Below are 19,166 nucleotides of genomic sequence, written 5' to 3' on the forward strand. Positions count from 1 at the left end.
CCCCCTGTCTCTTATTCAGGGCTCCTGTGAAAGACAGAGTCTGCAGAACACTGCTCTCCTGGTGCTTCCAAGTAGAAAACAAATCAACAGGGTCCATATTCCGGTCTGTAAGAATAGATAGATTAAAATATGTGACCGGCCCAAGGCTATTTGAATGTGATTTGTGAATACTGTGCCAGGTCCCTGCAGAATGTCCCTCTGCAGTCAGTACTGGGGGTCTGAGGTGGAACACTTCACTGTTAGTCTCGTAGCTTCTCTAGCTGTATATCTTTATCAAAGCATTAAAAAGTCAAACAAAAAGCATCAAGTCGATACCTATTTTTGTGATCTCTTGTGAGAAAAAATACAAAGGAAGGACCAACAGCCTGTCTGACGATGATAATAATAAACTCAAGTGACTTGTTTTTGTCGTGCAAGGGAAATTGCCTGAGAAACAGATGCGCTTGCTTATTTTTTTTACTTTTGCCTTAGAACACAGAGACTGCGACGGGAGGGAGGAGGAGGAGGGAGGAAGGGAATGGAGAAGGGAGAGGGCAGGAGTGGAGGGAGGAGGAAAGGAATGGTGGAGGATGGGAGAGGAGAGAGGAAGGAGAGGGGGAGGGAGGAGTGGAATGGAGGAGGATGGGAGTGGAGAGGAAGGAGAGGGGGAGGGAGGAGTGGAATGGAGGAGGATGGGGGAGGAGAGAGGAAGGAGAGGGGGAGGGAGGAGTGGAATGGAGGAGGAGGAAGGGAATGGAGGAGGATGGGAGTGCAGAGGAAGGAGAGGGGGAGGGAGGAGTGGAATGGAGGAGGAAGGGAATGGAGGAGGATGGGAGTGGAGAGGAAGGAGAGGGGGAGGGAGGAGGGGAGTGAAGAAGGGAGGGGGAGTGGAGGAGGGAAGGTGTAGCTAGTGGGTGTCGCTAGCCGTCTTGTTTACTGCTTGCTTTCTTAACCAGCGCTTCTTTGCATTCATTTCAGCCGTTCTGTGTTACTTGGAAATGGATGTGTTGTGTACATATGTAAAATACAGTGGGTTTTGTGCACCTCTTCTGAATCCTTCCTTTTGTACAGCACTAACACTGGAGCAGTGCCTGGCTTTGGAAAACATTCATGTGAACGGAGATCCGAGTTAGCAACCCCACAACAGAACTGTAAAGCTCCAGTCCTCCTCTCTCCCCTTGGATAGACACGCCACGTGTAATATTGACATGGTTATGGCAATCCCTGGTGATATTACCTGCTGAAAATGACACGTTTTTAATTGACTATATATCAGATTGCGGGCCATATTCATGATGCATTAGCATAGCAGTAAATACAGCACATGCAGCCCTAATGCTTCAGTCTTTGTCTCTGTGTTCACCGCTGTCGTGCTCTTCTCTATACTAGTTTACCTGAATCAGTCCAGAGCCTCGCTTCCTCCACCACCCCCTCCTCCTCCAGCTCAGATGATAGCTGTGTTCCCCCTTGGAGTTATCACCTCTCCCTTCCAGGAGTCTTGAATCAAGACAGCTATGGAATTTTATAACTTTTATTTTGTAATAATTAGAAAAATAAAGGATTTATTTTCCAACATTTCTGTATTTCTATGAACATGCTACTTGCATAGGATATGTAGAGATCTCTGGTACTGGATCAGCAGGCTTGCCCCTCAATTACAGTACTGTTCAAGATCACTTTCAGGATATTCTCACACAGGATTGTGGAGCCCTGTGCTCAAAGCCTTAGCTCATGCTTTCTTTCCTGTGAGTACAATTCAGTGCGATATTCATGAAACTGCTTTGAATTGCTGTGGGCTTCTTGAACGCTGACACACACACACACACACGCTGATGCAGGGTCTGTATCTTTAATCATTTTATTTCAAGTAAAAAAACACAAAAAACAATAGTATTCTATAATTCAATTTACCAAACAAACAAGTGATTTTTGCACATTTGCATCACAAAATGTTTTAGGACCTTTTTTTTTTGTTAAATAAATAACACAAACATGTGTCTGATGCTGCATGTACAGCAACTAATGGAGTTATCCATACTCGCTCACACATACATTTTGTAGGATTTACACAGGTTATCACAGTGCAGGTTATTAAATGTGAGGACAAGAGGAAACCAAACACACAGATTCTCAGTAAGAAAACAGGAAATGTACAAGACTCAGCCTGGACCCTCAGACATACAGTTTCTGAATGGCAGCACCCAGTGGTTTTATAGAAGATGAAGGTAAAGTCTAAAAAAGTACACCAGGCTGGCTGTGCTTTAACTGGTTCATTGAGATCATCCAGAATGATACAGCTCTGTCAGTCCTGATGGTCGTCTCACAGCATTAAACAAAGTAACAGCAATCTATCAAACTAGAACATCGCATCACGGAATGCAACGTCATCTCCCCGTACAGTACTGTATGTGCCTCGGTTGATACAGAGCTATGAGGAGGGAATGGCTAATCAAAGCCCTACAAAGTCAATCTCCCTCGATTAAGGCTTAATCCATTTCTCAGTCACCTTTTATAGCTTTAAGCCAGTGACAGACACTGGTTTCACTCAGTTCCCTAATCCCTCAAACACCCCTGCCAGTCTGTATGGCAGTGCCACGGAGAGACCAGCCTGGGCACACACTTCTCATCCAGTCAAGGAAGAGAGCCGTCCGACCCATGCCAGGCTTCCCCTGTGACCCTAATCACACTCACCGGAACTACTTCCACGCAGGATTTCGAAAGTTTGAGAAACTTCTCAAATCTGATAACGTGCCGGGAAGGAGTGGTTTGAAACAATTCTACAATTACTGTTATTAAAAAACAGAAGCACCTCCTGACACACTCCACACTTCAGCACAGAAGCACCTTCCTGACTCTCACTCTCCCTCCCTCCCTCCCTCCTCTCTCCCTCTCTCTCCCTCTCTCTCTCCCCCTCATTGTAAATTTAAAGTCTGTAGTAAACAGTACACTGTGTTGCCTGAGTGAGTCAGCCTCTCTGTGAGCAGCCCCCCTGCACAGCTGCACAGCCACACAGCTGCCCCACCCTCGCTTGGGGAGCCCCCCTGGACTGCACGGCCGGAGGAAGGCTAGTGCAGCACGTGGTCGATGTCATACTTCTCACAGAACTTGCTGGTGAAGGGCAGGCAGGTGAGGTGCTCCAGCCAGTGCCAGTGGATGGGGTGGATGTAGAACCAGATGATGAGCGAGGAGAAGAGCCCCAGGAAGGCGACCAGAGTGAGCAGGATGAGGGCGCGCTTGCGGTACTTGTCTGACGTGCCGAAGGTGATGTAGGGCAGGAAAGCGAAGGACAGCAGCAGCCCGCTCAGGAAGCCGAAGATGTGCGCGATGTTGTCGATCCAGGGCAGCAGCCCGCACAGGAACAGGAAGAGCACCACGCCCAGCAGCTTGCAGAACGCCTTCCACGGCTTCTCCAGGATCTGCCAGCCCTGGATCAGCTCCACAAACAGGCAGGCGAGCAAGCCGAACTGGGAGCCCGCTGGTCCCACCTGGAACAGGGGGAGAGGGGCAATCACACAGTCATGGTCTTGTTATGCTATACTCTCAAGAGTTATACTACAAGTTAATACATTCACCAGACTCCGTCTCTTATGATATGAGAGTCTTCTCTGCAAGAGACAGGGTCAACTGTATATATTAACAACTTCTTCTTCTTCTTAATAATAATAATAATAATAATAATAATAATAATAATAATAATCACCACAAATACATAGTTAATGCCTTTTTCCGAATGGACAGGGTTACGGCAGGTGATTCTAATTTTGATTCATCTCATTAAATACTTGCATACAAACTGCAAGATCGTAGTACAGTACAGTAATCTGCAGCAGAAAGAAAGAGCTTGAACAGTGAGGGGATGTAGTGCCCACATTTAAATACAAGCCCTGCTGGCTCACAGTCAGTGCAGACAACTCGCTACTGCTTCAGACTGGCAGGTCTCCAGAGCGAGAGAGGCTAGTGCACCCTCCCACCCACGTCTCCACCCAGCGCTCTGGGACTCCTGACTGCACCAGACGCTCGCACGCCTTGCCAGCTGCTAAAGGTTAACCATCGCTTCTGAACATTCCATTATCAGAGTATGTTAGAGATAGCATTGTGTTTGAAATGACAGCACTGTCAGCCAGGTCTCGCTCCGGTGGGACTGCTAATGGAAAGCAGCCGGGCTAATTACAGCTCCCTGAGTGTTTGGATAGAGAGAGCCAGTCTCAGGACACAGGCACACGTCAAACCAGAGCTCCAGAGCAAAGGGGTGTGTGGGAGGGGAGTGCGTATTCATGCAAAAGAGAGCGGAGTGTGACGCAGGAGACCTGTTTAAACTGAACAAGTTAGCAGAACTGCTTTTAATTATATAGACAGCGTGTTATTAGAAGTGCATTATGTGACACACACACACATACAGCTGAGGAATTTGGAATGTTAACAAGCCCCTCCATTCCGGAAATGACTATCGCATTATTATTATTATTATTATTTTTCTGGAGAATCTATTTTGAGGCAGTTGCGTGTGTATAAATTGCCCTCGGACTCCAGTTGAAAGCTGCGCTCCTTTTCTTCAATGCTGGCTGCTGAGCACCGTTGTTAGTATCAGTTAAAAGGTGAATACATGCCCTAGCAGATCAAGACAAGCTTGCTATCTGGACAGGTGTGCACCCTCACGAGCCCAGGGTGGAATGCAGGGACAGCTCAACTGGGTTAACAGGTGGTGTAACCGTGACTCTACAAACACAACTGCTGAAGTCATCAAACCTGCCAAGAGCCTAATCAGGAGTGCGTGAGAGGCACCTGTGTGAGCAAGCAGCAAGGGATTAGGGGACAGACTGACGTCATTCCTCCATGCAGCAGATGGCTAATCTCTGAGAGTAACCTTCCGCTAGGGCAAGCACAAGAAAAGAGGCACAGAGCGGCCCTGCCTCCCATCACACTGTACTGTACTGTACTGTACAGAACAGAACGCAGCTTAGGGTGTGGAAGGAATGGGTGTGACCTGCCAGCAAACAGACCCACAGCCAGTTCCTGGAATCAAGGGACTGCCTGCCACCTAAATCCAGTGAATATCTCTGTGTGTTATTTAATGACCGTTTCTATTCCGGTACAGTGAAGTAAAGTAATAGCTTCTAGCAGTCAGGGTGTTTCTCTATATAGTTTAGCATGATTCACTCATTCCAGGTTTTACTACGAGCTCAGGCATGTCTTATTAAACTCATGGTAAAACCAGGAATGGGTCAACCTGCTCTGCAATGGGAGTCTTATTTCCATCCCTGAACTGCATGGGCTGTGTAAAGCATCACTCAGTAGAAGCTATTTGAGTCTCTATCCCAACAGGTAAACCTCCCACCTTGAAAGCACAGCACAATAATTAATCCATCGGTCAACAGGATTATCTGAACTTTCCATCAGCAAACACTGAGGAGATAAACCTCAAATCGTACTGTGTTTTGTATTTGCTCTTATTAGGACTGAAGTCATTGTGTTTTGTATCTTGCTCTTAATTGTACTGTAATTCTTGATATGTATTTTTTGTATGCAACTGTAAGTCGCCCTGGGTAAGGGTGTCTGCTATGAAATAAATAAGTAAATAGATAATAAACACCTGGATTAAAACACTCGAACCCAAGTAACACTCAATTAAAGGATAAAACACAGAGTCCTTTCACTAGCTCGGCGGTCAGCTGGTCACTTTATCCCATTAGGGTGCTTCTCAAACCTACAGAACGTCCAGCTGTAGAATTGATATATTTTTTACAGGACACTAAAAAGCAAGCAGCCTTCTGAACATTCTGTAATAGTTCTGTTTGTTTAGAAGAATTCAATAACTTTTGGTACAAAAAGGGAATTTATTTCAAAGACAGATTAGTGCAATTGTACTTGAATGAAGAGGGTGCTAATCGACTTTCTATATCAGCTGATTCGTTTCCAAATAATTCCATACTAATAATAATAATAATAATAATAATAATAATAATAATAATACGCTTTTGCATTAACACTCAATCTTGCCGAAGCGCCCCCATCCTCCAGCACAGTAAGCTAATCTCAAGGGTACGCACTGAGAGGAGTGTCTCCAGAGTGCAGCCCCGACACCACGGCTCACCTCGGCTCGGTAGGGCAGGAACAGCGCGCTGGCCAGGTTCCCGGTGATGCCGCTCAGGATGTAGATGATGGAGATGCGCAGCCAGCCCGCCAGCTTCTCCAGGTCCCTCAGCACCGTCATCTGGAAGACCACCGACACCGCGAGGTGGATAACCCTGCAGGGAGCAGCAACAGGAGGGGCCCAGGGCTTGAGACTCACACTACCCTGGGGTTCAGAACTCCCCTTCTATGGGTACATTACTGAAATGACCAGGAGCCAGGCGCTTGAGCAGGGTTACAAACTCACACTAGAGTTTCAAGCAATGGATGTCCAATCACATCTCAGGCTTTTGTTTCCATTATATATACATATTTTTGTTACCTCTATTATTAAACTGTTCAGATCTTAAAACTAGGGAGCTACATCCAAACTTTTACACCCAAACAAACAAATGCTGAACGACCAGCAGTGATTTGAATGTTTTGGGGGATTAATTGGAGGTACTTAACTCCTGTATAAACAAATCCAATCTAATCTTGATTACTGGCACTGGCTAAACACTTTCCTGTCCCTTGTCTCAGCAGTTTGTATACCATTAAACCCTGAACAACTGGAACCATACGCCTGTGTGTGGGAACTGCACAGAGAGACGGGGCGCCCGAGTAGCAACACTGCTGTAAGGGCAAGCCTAATGCTGCCACCTGCTGGACAAGGGAAAGAACACGAGACTAACACTGTGTAATGAAGTGTCAGAGGTGCATATATTACAGGTAAGAGGTGCATATATTACAGGTAAGAGGTGCATATATTACAGGTAAGATGTGTATATATTACAGGTAAGAGGTGCATATATTACAGGTAAGAGGTGCATATATTACAGGTAAGATGTGCATATATTACAGGTAAGAGGTGCATATATTACAGGTAAGATGTGTATATATTACAGGTAAGAGGTGCATATATTACAGGTAAGAGGTGCATATATTACAGGTAAGATGTGTATATATTACAGGTAAGAGGTGCATATATTACAGGTAAGATGTGCATATATTACAGGTAAGAGGTGCATATATTACAGGTAAGAGGTGCATATATTACAGGTAAGATGTGCATATATTACAGGTAAGAGGTGCATATATTACAGGTAAGAGGTGCATATATTACATGTAAGAGGTGCATATATTGCAGATTGTCATCCCGTTAATTGGTGGTGGATCACACACTAAGCGCTGGCCTGCTGTGTGTGGTGAGGGGGAGCTCCCTTACCCAGCATGCAGAAACAAGGAGAGCCACAGTCTGTAGAACTGGTCTGGAAAGTCTGGGTTCAGAAAGGGCAGCAGACCACACACCTTGTCCAGACAGTGCACCTGCAGGGAAACAACCAGTGTAAGATGCACTGGGATCCTATACGGGGAACACTGGAGCTCAGGGGAGCGTAGTGTGGAATTAACAATGCCCCTGTTAATCCAGTACATAGGGTGTTTAAATAGTTATTAATAGTAACAGCAGCATGCTATGGTAATACAGAGCTATAGTGCAATTACTAAACATCAGGACAGGAGGCTTTCCTCATATATTTCATATTGAATTGTAATAAACTTCTTATCCCCAGTTAAAATCATTTAATAATGTGCTCAGAGGCGTTTAGGAATGGATCCTTAATATAAGTGTGACCCCCATTCTCATATGATTTGCCAAAGTTAAACAATAAATAAATGAAGAGCAGCAGGGTCTGATATTATATTCATATAAATAAATGCAGAGCAGCAGGGTCTCGATATTATATTCATATAAATAAATGAAGAGCAGCAGGGTCTCGATATTATATTCAAATAAAAAATGCAGAGTAGCAGGGGCTGCTCTGCCTGTGCTGAGCTCTGAGGAGGGGCCCCATGGCTCTCGTACCTGTGAGCAGAGCGTGGCCTCCTCGTGGAAGTATCCCTGCATGAAGGTGCAGTATTCACGAGTGGTGATGTCACACCTGCAGGACAAGGGCACACTCACATGAGGACATGATCCAGTCCATGCAACAGCAACACACACACACACACACACACACACTGACAGGAGCCATCTCCTTGTGAGGACATGATCCAGTCCATGCAACAGCAACACACACACACACACACACACACACACACACACACACACACACTGACAGGAGCCATCTCCTTGTGAGGACATGATCCAGTCCATGCAACAGCAACACACACACACACACACACACACACTGATAGGAGCCATTCCATGCAACAACAACACACACACACACACACACACACACACACACACACACTGATAGGAGCCATTCCATGCAACAGAAACACATACATACACACACACACACACACACTGTCTTTATCTATTCATTTAGATTGATTAAATTCCTCCCAGAACATTGGCTTTTCCTTTATCTCTTGAATCCACTGATAAGCTACATGTTTTACATCTGCTATATGAACGTACTTCTCCCTTCTTTCCTCTGGTTTATATAAGAAGTGGACACGGTACAGTAACGTGCATGTCAGGTTACCTGACCAGGTAACCAGCGGATTCATTCTTGTTTCTTTCGCAGTATCTCCGAGACCCCGGGACTGTATTTGGGGGTTCAGTGTGCAGTGTAATTAACCTGTTCATCAGAGCGCTGTATCGCAGAGACCCCAGGACTGTATTTGGGGGTTCAGTGTGCAGTGTAATTAACCTGTTCATCAGAGCGCTGTATCGCAGAGACCCCAGGACTGTATTTGGGGGTTCAGTGTGCAGTGTAATTAACCTGTTCATCAAAGCGCTGTATCGCAGAGACTCCAGGACTGTATTTGGGGGTTCAGTGTGCAGTGTAATTAACCTGTTCATCAAAGCGCTGTATCGCAGAGACCCCGGGACTGTATTTGGGGGTTCAGTGTGCAGTGTAATTAACCTGTTCATCAGAGCGCTGTATCGCAGAGACCCCGGGACTGTGTTTGCCCTACCTTCCCTTGGTCCCGATGCAGCAGGGTCTGCCCTTGATGGCACAGTCCATGTGCTTCAGGCCTGTGTGGTTGTTCTTGCCCTGATAGGTGCAGATCTGAAACAAGGACACAGCACAGGCTGCACGGGACGCTTCACTGTGATAAAACCCCTCAATACCCAACAGGATCTGCTATTATTCCAGGAAACAAATCTAAACAGAAAGGCCCCTTGACTGGGGGCACAGTCTGGAACACCCAGGCTGACTGGCTTCACTCACCGGCCACCTCGTGATGTCGTCCGGCCAGATGTGAGGCACGGCCGAAGCAGGCTCTTCACAGGTCCTGTCAGAGCGACACGAGAGACAATGAGCACAGTGGAGACAGGGGGCACACACTCAACACACTGACAGAGTGACACACTGACAGCACCAAGCTCTGAATGAGCACAGTGGAGACAGGGGGCACACACTCACCACACTGACACAGTGACACACTGACAGCACCAAGCTCTGAATGAGCACAGTGGAGACAGGGGGCACACACTCACCACACTGACACAGTGACACACTGACAGCACCAAGCTCTGAATGAGCACAGTGGAGACAGGGGGCACACACTCACCACACTGACAGAGTGACACACTGACAGCACCAAGCTCTGAATGAGCACAGTGGAGACAGGGGGCACACACTCACCACACTGACACAGTGACACACTGACAGCACCAAGCTCTGAATGAGCACAGTGGAGACAGGGGGCACACACTCACCACACTGACACAGTGACACACTGACAGCACCAAGCTCTGAATGAGCACAGTGGAGACAGGGGGCACACACTCACCACACTGACACAGTGACACACTGACAGCACCAAGCTCTGAATGAGCACAGTGGAGACAGGGGGCACACACTCACCACACTGACAGAGTGACACACTGACAGCACCAAGCTCTGAATGAGCACAGTGGAGACAGGGGGCACACACTCACCACACAGTGTAAGTGGTGGTGTGCACATGCTTTATTAACGTGCATCACAGACAGTCCTTTAACATTCACAGAGGTAACTGGTCATTATTCAGAGTGCCGACAATGCTTCAAGCATCAAGCTGAATGAAGGAGAATTGCATTACTCCAACACTCCAGAAGATGACAGCATTGTGCAAGAGACAGAAAGGAGTCAATATCTGAGATGAAACAACAGAGCACAGCCTGGAAACAGAGCACAGTGTATAAACACAGCAGACGAGACTTCAGGCTCAGTGAGGAATTATTCCCGGTTCACTGTCCAAATACAAGATGATAAAACCAAACTGGAGCGGAGCGGGGCTACTGTACCGGGGGTCCTGGTGACACACCGCTCCCGATGACCTCACTCCTTCAGCACCCTCCATTGGGGGGCCAGTCTTCTCAGTCCATTTCTCAAAGCTAGCGAGAGTCTCCTGCAAACAGGGAGGGGCACACAAATCAGATCAGTATCACAGACCTGTGTGAGCAGTGCTGTGCTAGTTTCACCACTGGAGTCACAAGGTCCCGAGCTTTGGTAAAAGCGACTCGATGATGTAAGGCAGCTGCACAGTGCTGGACTCACCGAACAGTCTTCAGGCAGGGTCTGCACGCAGCCCGAATTGTCGTTCTGGACACAGCAGCCCGATCCCCTCTCCCTCTCCTTCGCCTTCTCGATGAGCGCAGCGATCTGCTCATCACGCCGGATACACGGGGAGAACTTAGCACCCAGGTGGATCAGCGAGTCCTGGGAAACACACACACAACACAACACAACACAGACAGACACAACACAGATACACACACACACACACACAACACAGACACAGGAGAGAGAAATGAGGGAAGGACATTGAACTCATGGCAGTATTCAATCCATACTCATCGGAACGCAATGATATGAATCAGAAACACTCACTGAACTGGGTCCTATCCAGAAGTTCTCCTGCTGTATGTATTTCACACTTTCGTACACCCCTTTGTTTCGGAGGACCTGAGGAACGATAAAGAAACACGTCAGACGCAGAACAACGACGGGGGCCTGGAGTGAATACTGATGCCAACATCTAGCCGGGACACTCCGGAGATCCATACCGGTCCAGCCGGGACACTCCGGAGATCCATACCGGTCCAGCCGGGACACTCCGGAGATCCACACCGGTCTAGCCGGGACACTCCGGAGATCCACACCGGTCTAGCCGGGACACTCCGGAGATCCACACCGGTCCAGCCGGGACACTCCGGAGATCCACACCGGTCTAGCCGGGACACTCCGGAGATCCACACCGGTCTAGCCGGGACACTCCGGAGATCCATACCGGTCCAGCCGGGACACTCCGGAGATCCACACCGGTCTAGCCGGGACACTCCGGAGATCCATACCGGTCCAGCCGGGACACTCCGGAGATCCATACCGGTCCAGTCGGGACACTCCGGAGATCCATACCGGTCTAGCCGGGACACTCCGGAGATCCACACCGGTCTAGCCGGGACACTCCGGAGATCCACACCGGTCCAGCCGGGACACTCCGGAGATCCATACCGGTCCAGCCGGGACACTCCGGAGATCCATACCGGTCTAGTCGGGACACTCACCAGATCAGAGGACACATGCTGCGCGAATCCCACAGGGGCGATGCCGTAGGTGCCGATGGCCAGCAGAGTGACGAGGATGTGAACGAACGTGATCCAGTAGGTGAAGTAGGGCCTGGAAGTAGGGGAGCCATGGAGAAAATACATATTTTATATGGGAGCCTGGTACTGATGTGACACAAAGTTTCTTTGTATCCTATGGAACTGGGGACCCACTCTGAGCTCTAAACTGGGGAAGGATATCAGCTTGTGTCATACAGCACCCTGGGCCATATTCCATATGCACTCCACCTATTAGAAATACCTTTTAAAAACTGCTGTCAATATCACAGTTAAGTAAATATCTTTATTGGTCTTGTTTTAGTGTTGCAGGAGACAGCAGTGTACCTGCAGGGCTATCGATTATCCAGGGATGGAAATAAGTCCCCTGTTGCTTAGCAGTTTCACCTATTCTACATTTTTTATGGATTAGCTCCAGTAACAAGCTCAGGGGCGTGTCTTACTAAACTCCTAGTAAAACCAGGAATGGATCAGACTGCTATGCAATGGGATTGGTATTGCCACCCTGGTTACCTGTGGCTGTTGAAGTCCTCCAGCTGTTTCTGCACGGTGCTGCTCAGGCTGCGACGGTACGTGCGGTTCATCCACTTCCCCACCACCCCCAGCCCGTACTGACGCCTCTTCTTGTCGAAGGCAAAGTGCTTCACCTGTAAGGAAAGAGTTCATGAAAAGAAAGTGCAAAACTAGGATTGAGACGCAGCTGTGATGCTGCTATGTGGGCAGCATGTGTGGCCATCAGGCAAAGAAGGTTTCATTACCAGGGAAAGGGGTTATAAAATGAAGAGACCTGACCTGACCTGCTGCAAGAAAGGTGGTCTGGTCAAAACGCTGCTGACACACAGACAGAAGCCAGCGACTTGGGGTGCAGAGACTGTATAAAACAGCAGCACTTGGAGACGCTTTCAAGAAGCAGACCTGAGTCCTCTCCCAACGACTGACCATGCCGCGCCTGTGCTTCTTCCAGAGGATTAGGTCATTGGTCACCGTTTCATTTCTCTTTATAATTAGGGCTACATTATTATGTCTAAATGTTTAAGCACTATGTGTGTATCTTTTGAATATTGGAATCGATAAAAGGAAACGTGTTCAATTCTTCTTAGATCCTTGTCGTGTGCACTGCTTCACACAGAGAAATACCAAATGAATAATCCTGTAGTTTCCTTCCATACCTGCGAGGCGATGCGCCGGCCCCTGCGAGGGGGGGATCCTCCCACAGCGGGGGTCTTCGACGCGTCCTTACTGCAGAGAGACAGGGAGACTCCTTCACACACACACCCAAAATAAAACATTAACCCTTACTGCAGAGAGGAGACAGGGAGACCCCTTCACACACAGCACCCAAAATAAAACACTAACCCTTACTGCAGAGAGGAGACAGAGAGACCCCTTCACACACAGCACCCAAAATAAAACACTAACCCTTACTGCAGAGAGGAGACAAGGAGAGCCCTTCACACACCCACACACAGCACCCAAAATAAAACACGAAACCACGGTAGTCAAGCGCCCTTTACTCATGAGGCAACGCTTTATTTGAATTGGACACCTTCGTAGAGCCTATATAGAGCCGGCACTGTGTAGCTAACACAGTATCATTGATGTGTCCCTCTCTGTGACTCTCTCACTCACAGGCTGGGCTGCAGGCTCTCCCCTGGCTGCATGTCTCCTCCGAAGGGCGCTGGGTGAGGGGGGACGTAGCTGGCTGAGAGCGGGGGGGATTCGAACACATCGTCTGCCATCGAGCACATCTCCTCATGCATGTCCATCTGCAGAGAGGAAGCAGCGGCCATACAGAGTCAGAGATCAAACAGAAAACACAACAATCAAGGGACAGACACCTGCCGTATCTCAAGAGCCTGCTGGCTGCCTTTGAAGCACAGGGATGACTTACTTATTATGAGATGATTATTACTGTACTGCTCATTTACTTATAGAATGTGGTTTCAGAGCTGTATAAAAAAAGTTTCGTGCAAGCGCATGGCTCTCTGCAGTGATGAAATGAACTGGCTTTGAATGGCACCCCGTTATCACACTGAAAGATCCTAACTGGTGATGCAGAACAGACTTCTCGTCTACGGAAGGGAAGGAGGAGAGCTGCTCTTGCCTTACTAAAAAAGGAGGAGTCAAAGGTGTCTGCTGCGTCCACGCCGTCCTCCTCCAGCCAGCTGGGCCGAGCGAAGCTGCGTCGGGGGAGGCTCCTCTTGGGCAGCGAGCTGGACAGCACGGGGCGCCCCTGCAAACACACACACAAGCAAACAGGGACATTGGAGTGGGCTGGTGTCAGAGCACGGGGTTGCGGCACAATGGAAAAGTGGAGGCCTGGCTCCGTCACCGAGTGTTACAACGGCAGCGTCACCTTGAAGATGGAGGCGGCGGCGCGGAAGCTCATTTGCGCCACGGACTCCCTCTTCCTGGCCGGCAGGCGGGCGTAGCCGGAGCGCACGCTGGTGAAGGAGCTGAGCGACGTCACGCCCGGGGTCTGAGGAGGGTGGGTGTGGTGGGGGGTCCGCGGCTGATCCGTTTCATCAGGGTACCGGAACGCACGCCCGCGAGCCAGAGGGTCGACAATCTGGGGAGGGGGAGAGAAGAAACTGAATGATCACCTGCAGCTGATTCCACGGCCCACAACGCAAACCCCGCTAAAGACTTAATAAAGAGATGAGGCAAGACAAAGGGGTTTTAAAGTTGTGTTTGTGTGCAGGAGGAGGGAGGAGGAGGTTACCTTTGGCAGCTTGCAGGGTGCAGGGGACTCCTGCCCGTCCTGGCTGGGTAGCTCCAGGTCCCTGTACTGTGCTTTGAGTTTCCCATAGCGCTGGCTGCAGTGCCGCACACTCTTGCGCTGCCACTCCTGCTGCTTGCTCTCGCAGTCGCTGCCCACTCCGAACCACTGCGCAGTGCCCCTGTGTGGCAGGAGGACTGACAGTCAGCACTCAGAGCACAGAGGAACATTTAAACTGCAGGGAGGGAGGAGCCACCAGGATAACAGCTGCTACCGTCTGATGCTCTACACAGCCCATACAGTACAGGGATGGAAAGAAGACTCCCGTTGCAGAGCAGTTTGATGCATTCCTGGTTTTACTACGAGTTTAGTAATAAAACACACCTGAGCTTGTTACCTACACACTGTGGCTAATCAAGCTCTTAGTAAAACCTGGAATGGGTGAAATTGCTATGTAAAAGGAGTCTTCTTTCCAACCCTGCTGTAGTACAGCACAACATGCAAAACACTGGAAAATAACTAATTCTCAGCGTGGAAACTGACTTCCCTCCACGAGAAGAAACATGCGACCCAAGCATGTTTAGCAGATTACACGTTTACACTGAAGCAAAGCAGCACCTTTTGCTGCTAATACACAGAGTTACGGAATCACACAATTCAGCAACATCCTGGCACAATGCCACACCACAGGACTGGCTGTGTAAGCAGAATGTCAGGCTCCCTCTGTGTGTGTGTGTGTGTGTCCGTGTGTGTGTGTGTCCGTGTGGGTGTGTGTCCGTGTGGGTGTGTGTGGGTGGGTGTCTCTGTGGGTGTGTGTCTCTGTACCTGCGGATGCTCTGCGAGAGGGAGCTCTGTCTCTGGAAAGCACCGCGTCTCTCCTGGGCGTCGCTGTCAGACTGCCCCTCTCTTGACCCAGGGTGGCTTCCACTCTTCTTCAGAGACGGCCGGAGCAGCTGGAGGGGAGAGAGGAGCACAAGTCAAAGGGAAGGAGCTGCACTGGGAGAAGGTTCACGGGACACAAAACCACTGAACTGCTGCAGCAGAGAAAGGGGACTCCCTCCACATTTGTTTTCAGGGTTGATACAGGCTTTGCATGCTCACCTTGCTGCTCCCCCCCTTGTCCTCCTCTGGTGGGGGGATGTTGATGACGAGGCTGGGCGGTTTCCTGGTCTGGAGGCGGCTGTCAGACTGGCTGCCCCCGTTCAGCTGCTCCTCGGAGGCCATCCTCGCAGGGAGACTCGGGTCCGAGCTGCAACACCAAGAGACAGAGGGAACATGAGAACACAAGAGAAGAGGCCATCCTCGCAGGGAGACTCGGGTCCGAGCTGCAACTCCAAGAGATAACCGGGGTCTTCAGAGCTGACCGAGTCTCATATTTATCTGTGCTCAGATCACCTCTCTGGCTGGTTTTCAAAAAAACACTTCACCACAGAAATATCAAAAGAAACTTCAAAGCAAATCCAACACCAAACAACTGGAATACAAGACTTTCTCAAGGCAGTACATTATAAAATGAAGTCACTTACCAGCAACGATGCTGTAAAAGCACAAATATCCCTGCAGAAAGCTTGAAGGAAGTGTTTGCCGGAAGCAATGACTCCTCTTTCTTTCTCTAGTCTGGGCTGGACAGACCGTGCTAAGCAGCAGCCTGGGACAGCAGGGTTCCACCCCTCTCAGTCAGTACAGATCAATACCCTGCCTCTTGCATCAGCATGGCAGCTCCACTGGAAACACAAACCTAATTACCTCAACCTTGGTACACATGCGAGTGAACTCCAAACTGGGGTTCACGTCTCAGACCCCCCGACAGCTGTCAAGAGCCCCAGTGGGACCTGGAACAAGATCCCAAACATCTGCCACTGTGCTCCGAACCAGGGAATAAAAACTACCCAGCAGCAAGAAACTCACAAGGTCCGAAAACTGGAATATCTTTAGGTAGCACTATTAATAAGGGTTGGATTAATAATACATGTTTTAAAAGCATGGAAACGGACCATTATTCAAAGGAGCAGTTCACTGGCAAGCAGTAGGAATGCATCCATGAATGCACACTGAATTGCATTGGGAAAAGCTGCCCAGTGTTTGGTGCTCATAAAAAGGTGCTGGATTGAAGTGGCCCTGATTATGGATCCTGTCCAGGTATCAGATTAGATGCAAACACAGCATCATCCCTGGTCATATTCCAATCAGGTCCCGAGGTTGAGGCCAGTGTCTGCGCTGCAGGGACAGCTGTGTGTTTATGTTTAATCCAGCTTACCCCTTCTGCGTGGGCAGGGCTGCCTTGGTCTTGTTCTGTTTACAGTTCTATATTAGAAGGTTACTGCTCTCTTTCCTGGAAAGCAAACTCCCTTTGTGTGGGATCCTGTATAACCAATAACCTGTATAACCAGATCAGTGTTTACTAAGCAACAAACAACATTCCAGCCCTATAAACCTTAAATAACAAACAAAAAAGCAATGCCCAATAAATGCGTGCTATAAAAAAGTTAAACAAGACATCAGCGAGGGACCACAGCTTAGAGTTTCCACAAGGCACTTACAGCATGTAAATCTGCTGCCATCTAGTGATGTGAAGGGAGATAACACCTACAGTACATGCTGTGTGTGCTTTCTGTTCACAAAGCCTGGAATTATTTATTTAAAGACTCATTTTTAAAAGTTTCAGTCCATGTGATGGAGCTTGATATCCATGCATGTTTCATGCGTACAACACTCCATTGAAACAGTTCTGTCACTCATTCTCGAGTTACTGCTCTGTGTGCTGTCCTCTGTTTGCAGGGTTTGGTTTCTTCGAGTTTGGATTGACGTGGCTCCTGGATGCTCGTCGTATGGCATGTCGAGAGGACTTGAAAAGCAGTTTTAATGTCTGGCTGGAATAAAGCTCCCAGCAGGCAGTAACCCTGGCAGGGTCAGGTTTCAGTGCACATCCGCTCTGCAGGAAGGGCCACTCCTTCCACACACACAGAGAAGAGAAATGGCAGCTGCTTTCTCAGAGCTGCAGCCACTCCTCTGCACTGTTACTCATTCACTTGGTCAGCAGCACGAGACTCCCACAACTTCATCACAGCTCTCTTCACCTGGCTGTGAATGCAGCGCCGATGTGGCTGAATACACACTCCATTAATAAATCAATAATGAAGAGGGGTTTAACCCCTCCTTGCCATGCACGAGGTCTGGGTTTTAAATTATTTAAAAAACAGTACGAAAAAAATTATTTGCTTTCGGTTTGCGAAGAAAAGATGACCTAACTTCAAGGATGACTCTGAAAGAGACTTGTGTTCCGCTGCTGCTTCGTCTCGAAGATCTATTTCAGTACAAATGCATCTAAACAAAGCACAGCGCTCCATTACTCACACTGCCATCATCACGCACAGGAACCTGTGATGAGTGCAACACTCTGGCAGACTGGTGACTCAGACACATGCACTGGTACCCATCACTGCAAACACATTCCATTTACATCACGAGGCTCCTAGAGCTATCCAGAACTCCTCGCACTGCATGCAAAACAAGGTCCTGAATGAAGACTAGTGGAAGCACACACCACACAGCACGCATTAGAAACAGGGATCGGTGATGACTCAGGAGTCATCACTTCCTTTAAACCCAAAAGACAATCCCAGGAGAGACTCTCTGGTTTATAGCAATAATAATAATAATAATAATAATAATAATAATAATAATAATAATCATTATCAATGCAAGGAGGCACCCTTGCTCTAAGGCCTGTAGAATCGTTCTGCTGCAGAGCAGGTTCCAGGCATTGCAATGGCTCTGTCTCTCTTCCTTCTTCTTTCCTGGGAGTTGCAGGAATGTGAACAGTGTTGGGATGTTTGAGAGCTGTTAGCATTACGCTGCAATGGAATCATATGGATTTCCTGTGTTTGTATACAGCGTCAAATACTGCTTGAAAATGTTAAACGACTTTTTATAAATTGGGGGGAAACGTGTCAGGCTTTAGACCTCTGATCAGAGATGAGCCCCCAAATTCCTTTATTTAAAAATGCAATATACTGTATATCTAGCTCTATCAGTCTCTATCAGCTCAACCTGGCTGCTTCTTGCAGGGATTTCTTTCACTCTGCTGTGGGTAACACACAACACCTCACACCCTGCGACTGCTCTGCACTGTGGTTTCCTAAACCCTGCACTGAATTCCCTTGTGAAAGCGATGCAGGGTGTCACTGTAGTTTCCTAAACCCTGCACTGAATTCCCTTGTGAAGGCGATGCAGGGTGTCACTGTGGTTTCCTAAACCCTGCACTGAATTCCCTTGTGAGGGTGATGCAGGGTGTCTCTTCATTAAGGCATGTCTGAGCAGGTAAGTAGCACAGTCCCATGCTCCTCCTGGGGGAGTTCTCTGCAAGTCCCTGCAAGGACTGTCTTGTTTCTTCTTTATTCAATCTACATTCCTGAGACAGAGACATGAATGGCTGGCTCAGATAACATACCCGCTCTTTTCCACGGCCGTCACATCTGTCATGTTCCGAGAATTGAAAACAGGACAGCTGCTAAAATACGCGCTACAGAAAGCAATGCTTAACTAGAGTTTAAGGAGAAGTGATAAACCAGAAAAGGGGTATTTGAGTTGATCTAAACTCTGAACTAAAGTGCGACGCTTTAACAGAATTTCAACACCGGTCCAGTCGACATCTTGTTCCTCCCTAATTCACAAGCCTTACCCCCTCCCACAGGAGACTGAACAAACCAGCCAAACCGCGCTTTCAGCTACAAACCAACAGAACCTCCTTTCATTTAACCGTTGCATCCCTGCACTGAACACCTGGCTTCA

At 48.4% G+C, this 19,166-nt stretch overlaps 1 protein-coding gene across 1 annotated transcript; it reads right to left on the reverse strand.

The window, feature by feature from the left end:
- Window positions 1–1,814: 1,814 nt before the first annotated feature.
- On the reverse strand, window positions 1,815–15,964 carry LOC117423020 (inactive rhomboid protein 2-like). The gene is made up of 19 exons (XM_059019482.1): window positions 15,902–15,964; window positions 15,477–15,624; window positions 15,201–15,328; window positions 14,379–14,556; window positions 14,013–14,225; window positions 13,761–13,889; window positions 13,286–13,422; window positions 12,826–12,895; window positions 12,170–12,303; window positions 11,600–11,711; window positions 10,923–10,997; window positions 10,590–10,751; window positions 10,337–10,440; window positions 9,276–9,339; window positions 9,019–9,113; window positions 7,955–8,030; window positions 7,316–7,416; window positions 6,071–6,224; window positions 1,815–3,464 (listed from the first exon to the last, which is right to left on the reverse strand). The coding sequence occupies exons 2-19, from the start codon at window positions 15,597–15,599 to the stop codon at window positions 3,045–3,047; spliced, it is 2,475 nt and encodes an 824-aa protein (XP_058875465.1). The 5' UTR covers window positions 15,600–15,624; window positions 15,902–15,964; the 3' UTR covers window positions 1,815–3,044.
- Between the last annotated feature and the right edge of the window lie 3,202 nt (window positions 15,965–19,166).

This window comes from Acipenser ruthenus, unplaced genomic scaffold (assembly GCF_902713425.1).
Source record: "Acipenser ruthenus unplaced genomic scaffold, fAciRut3.2 maternal haplotype, whole genome shotgun sequence".
Lineage (NCBI taxonomy): Eukaryota > Metazoa > Chordata > Actinopteri > Acipenseriformes > Acipenseridae > Acipenser > Acipenser ruthenus.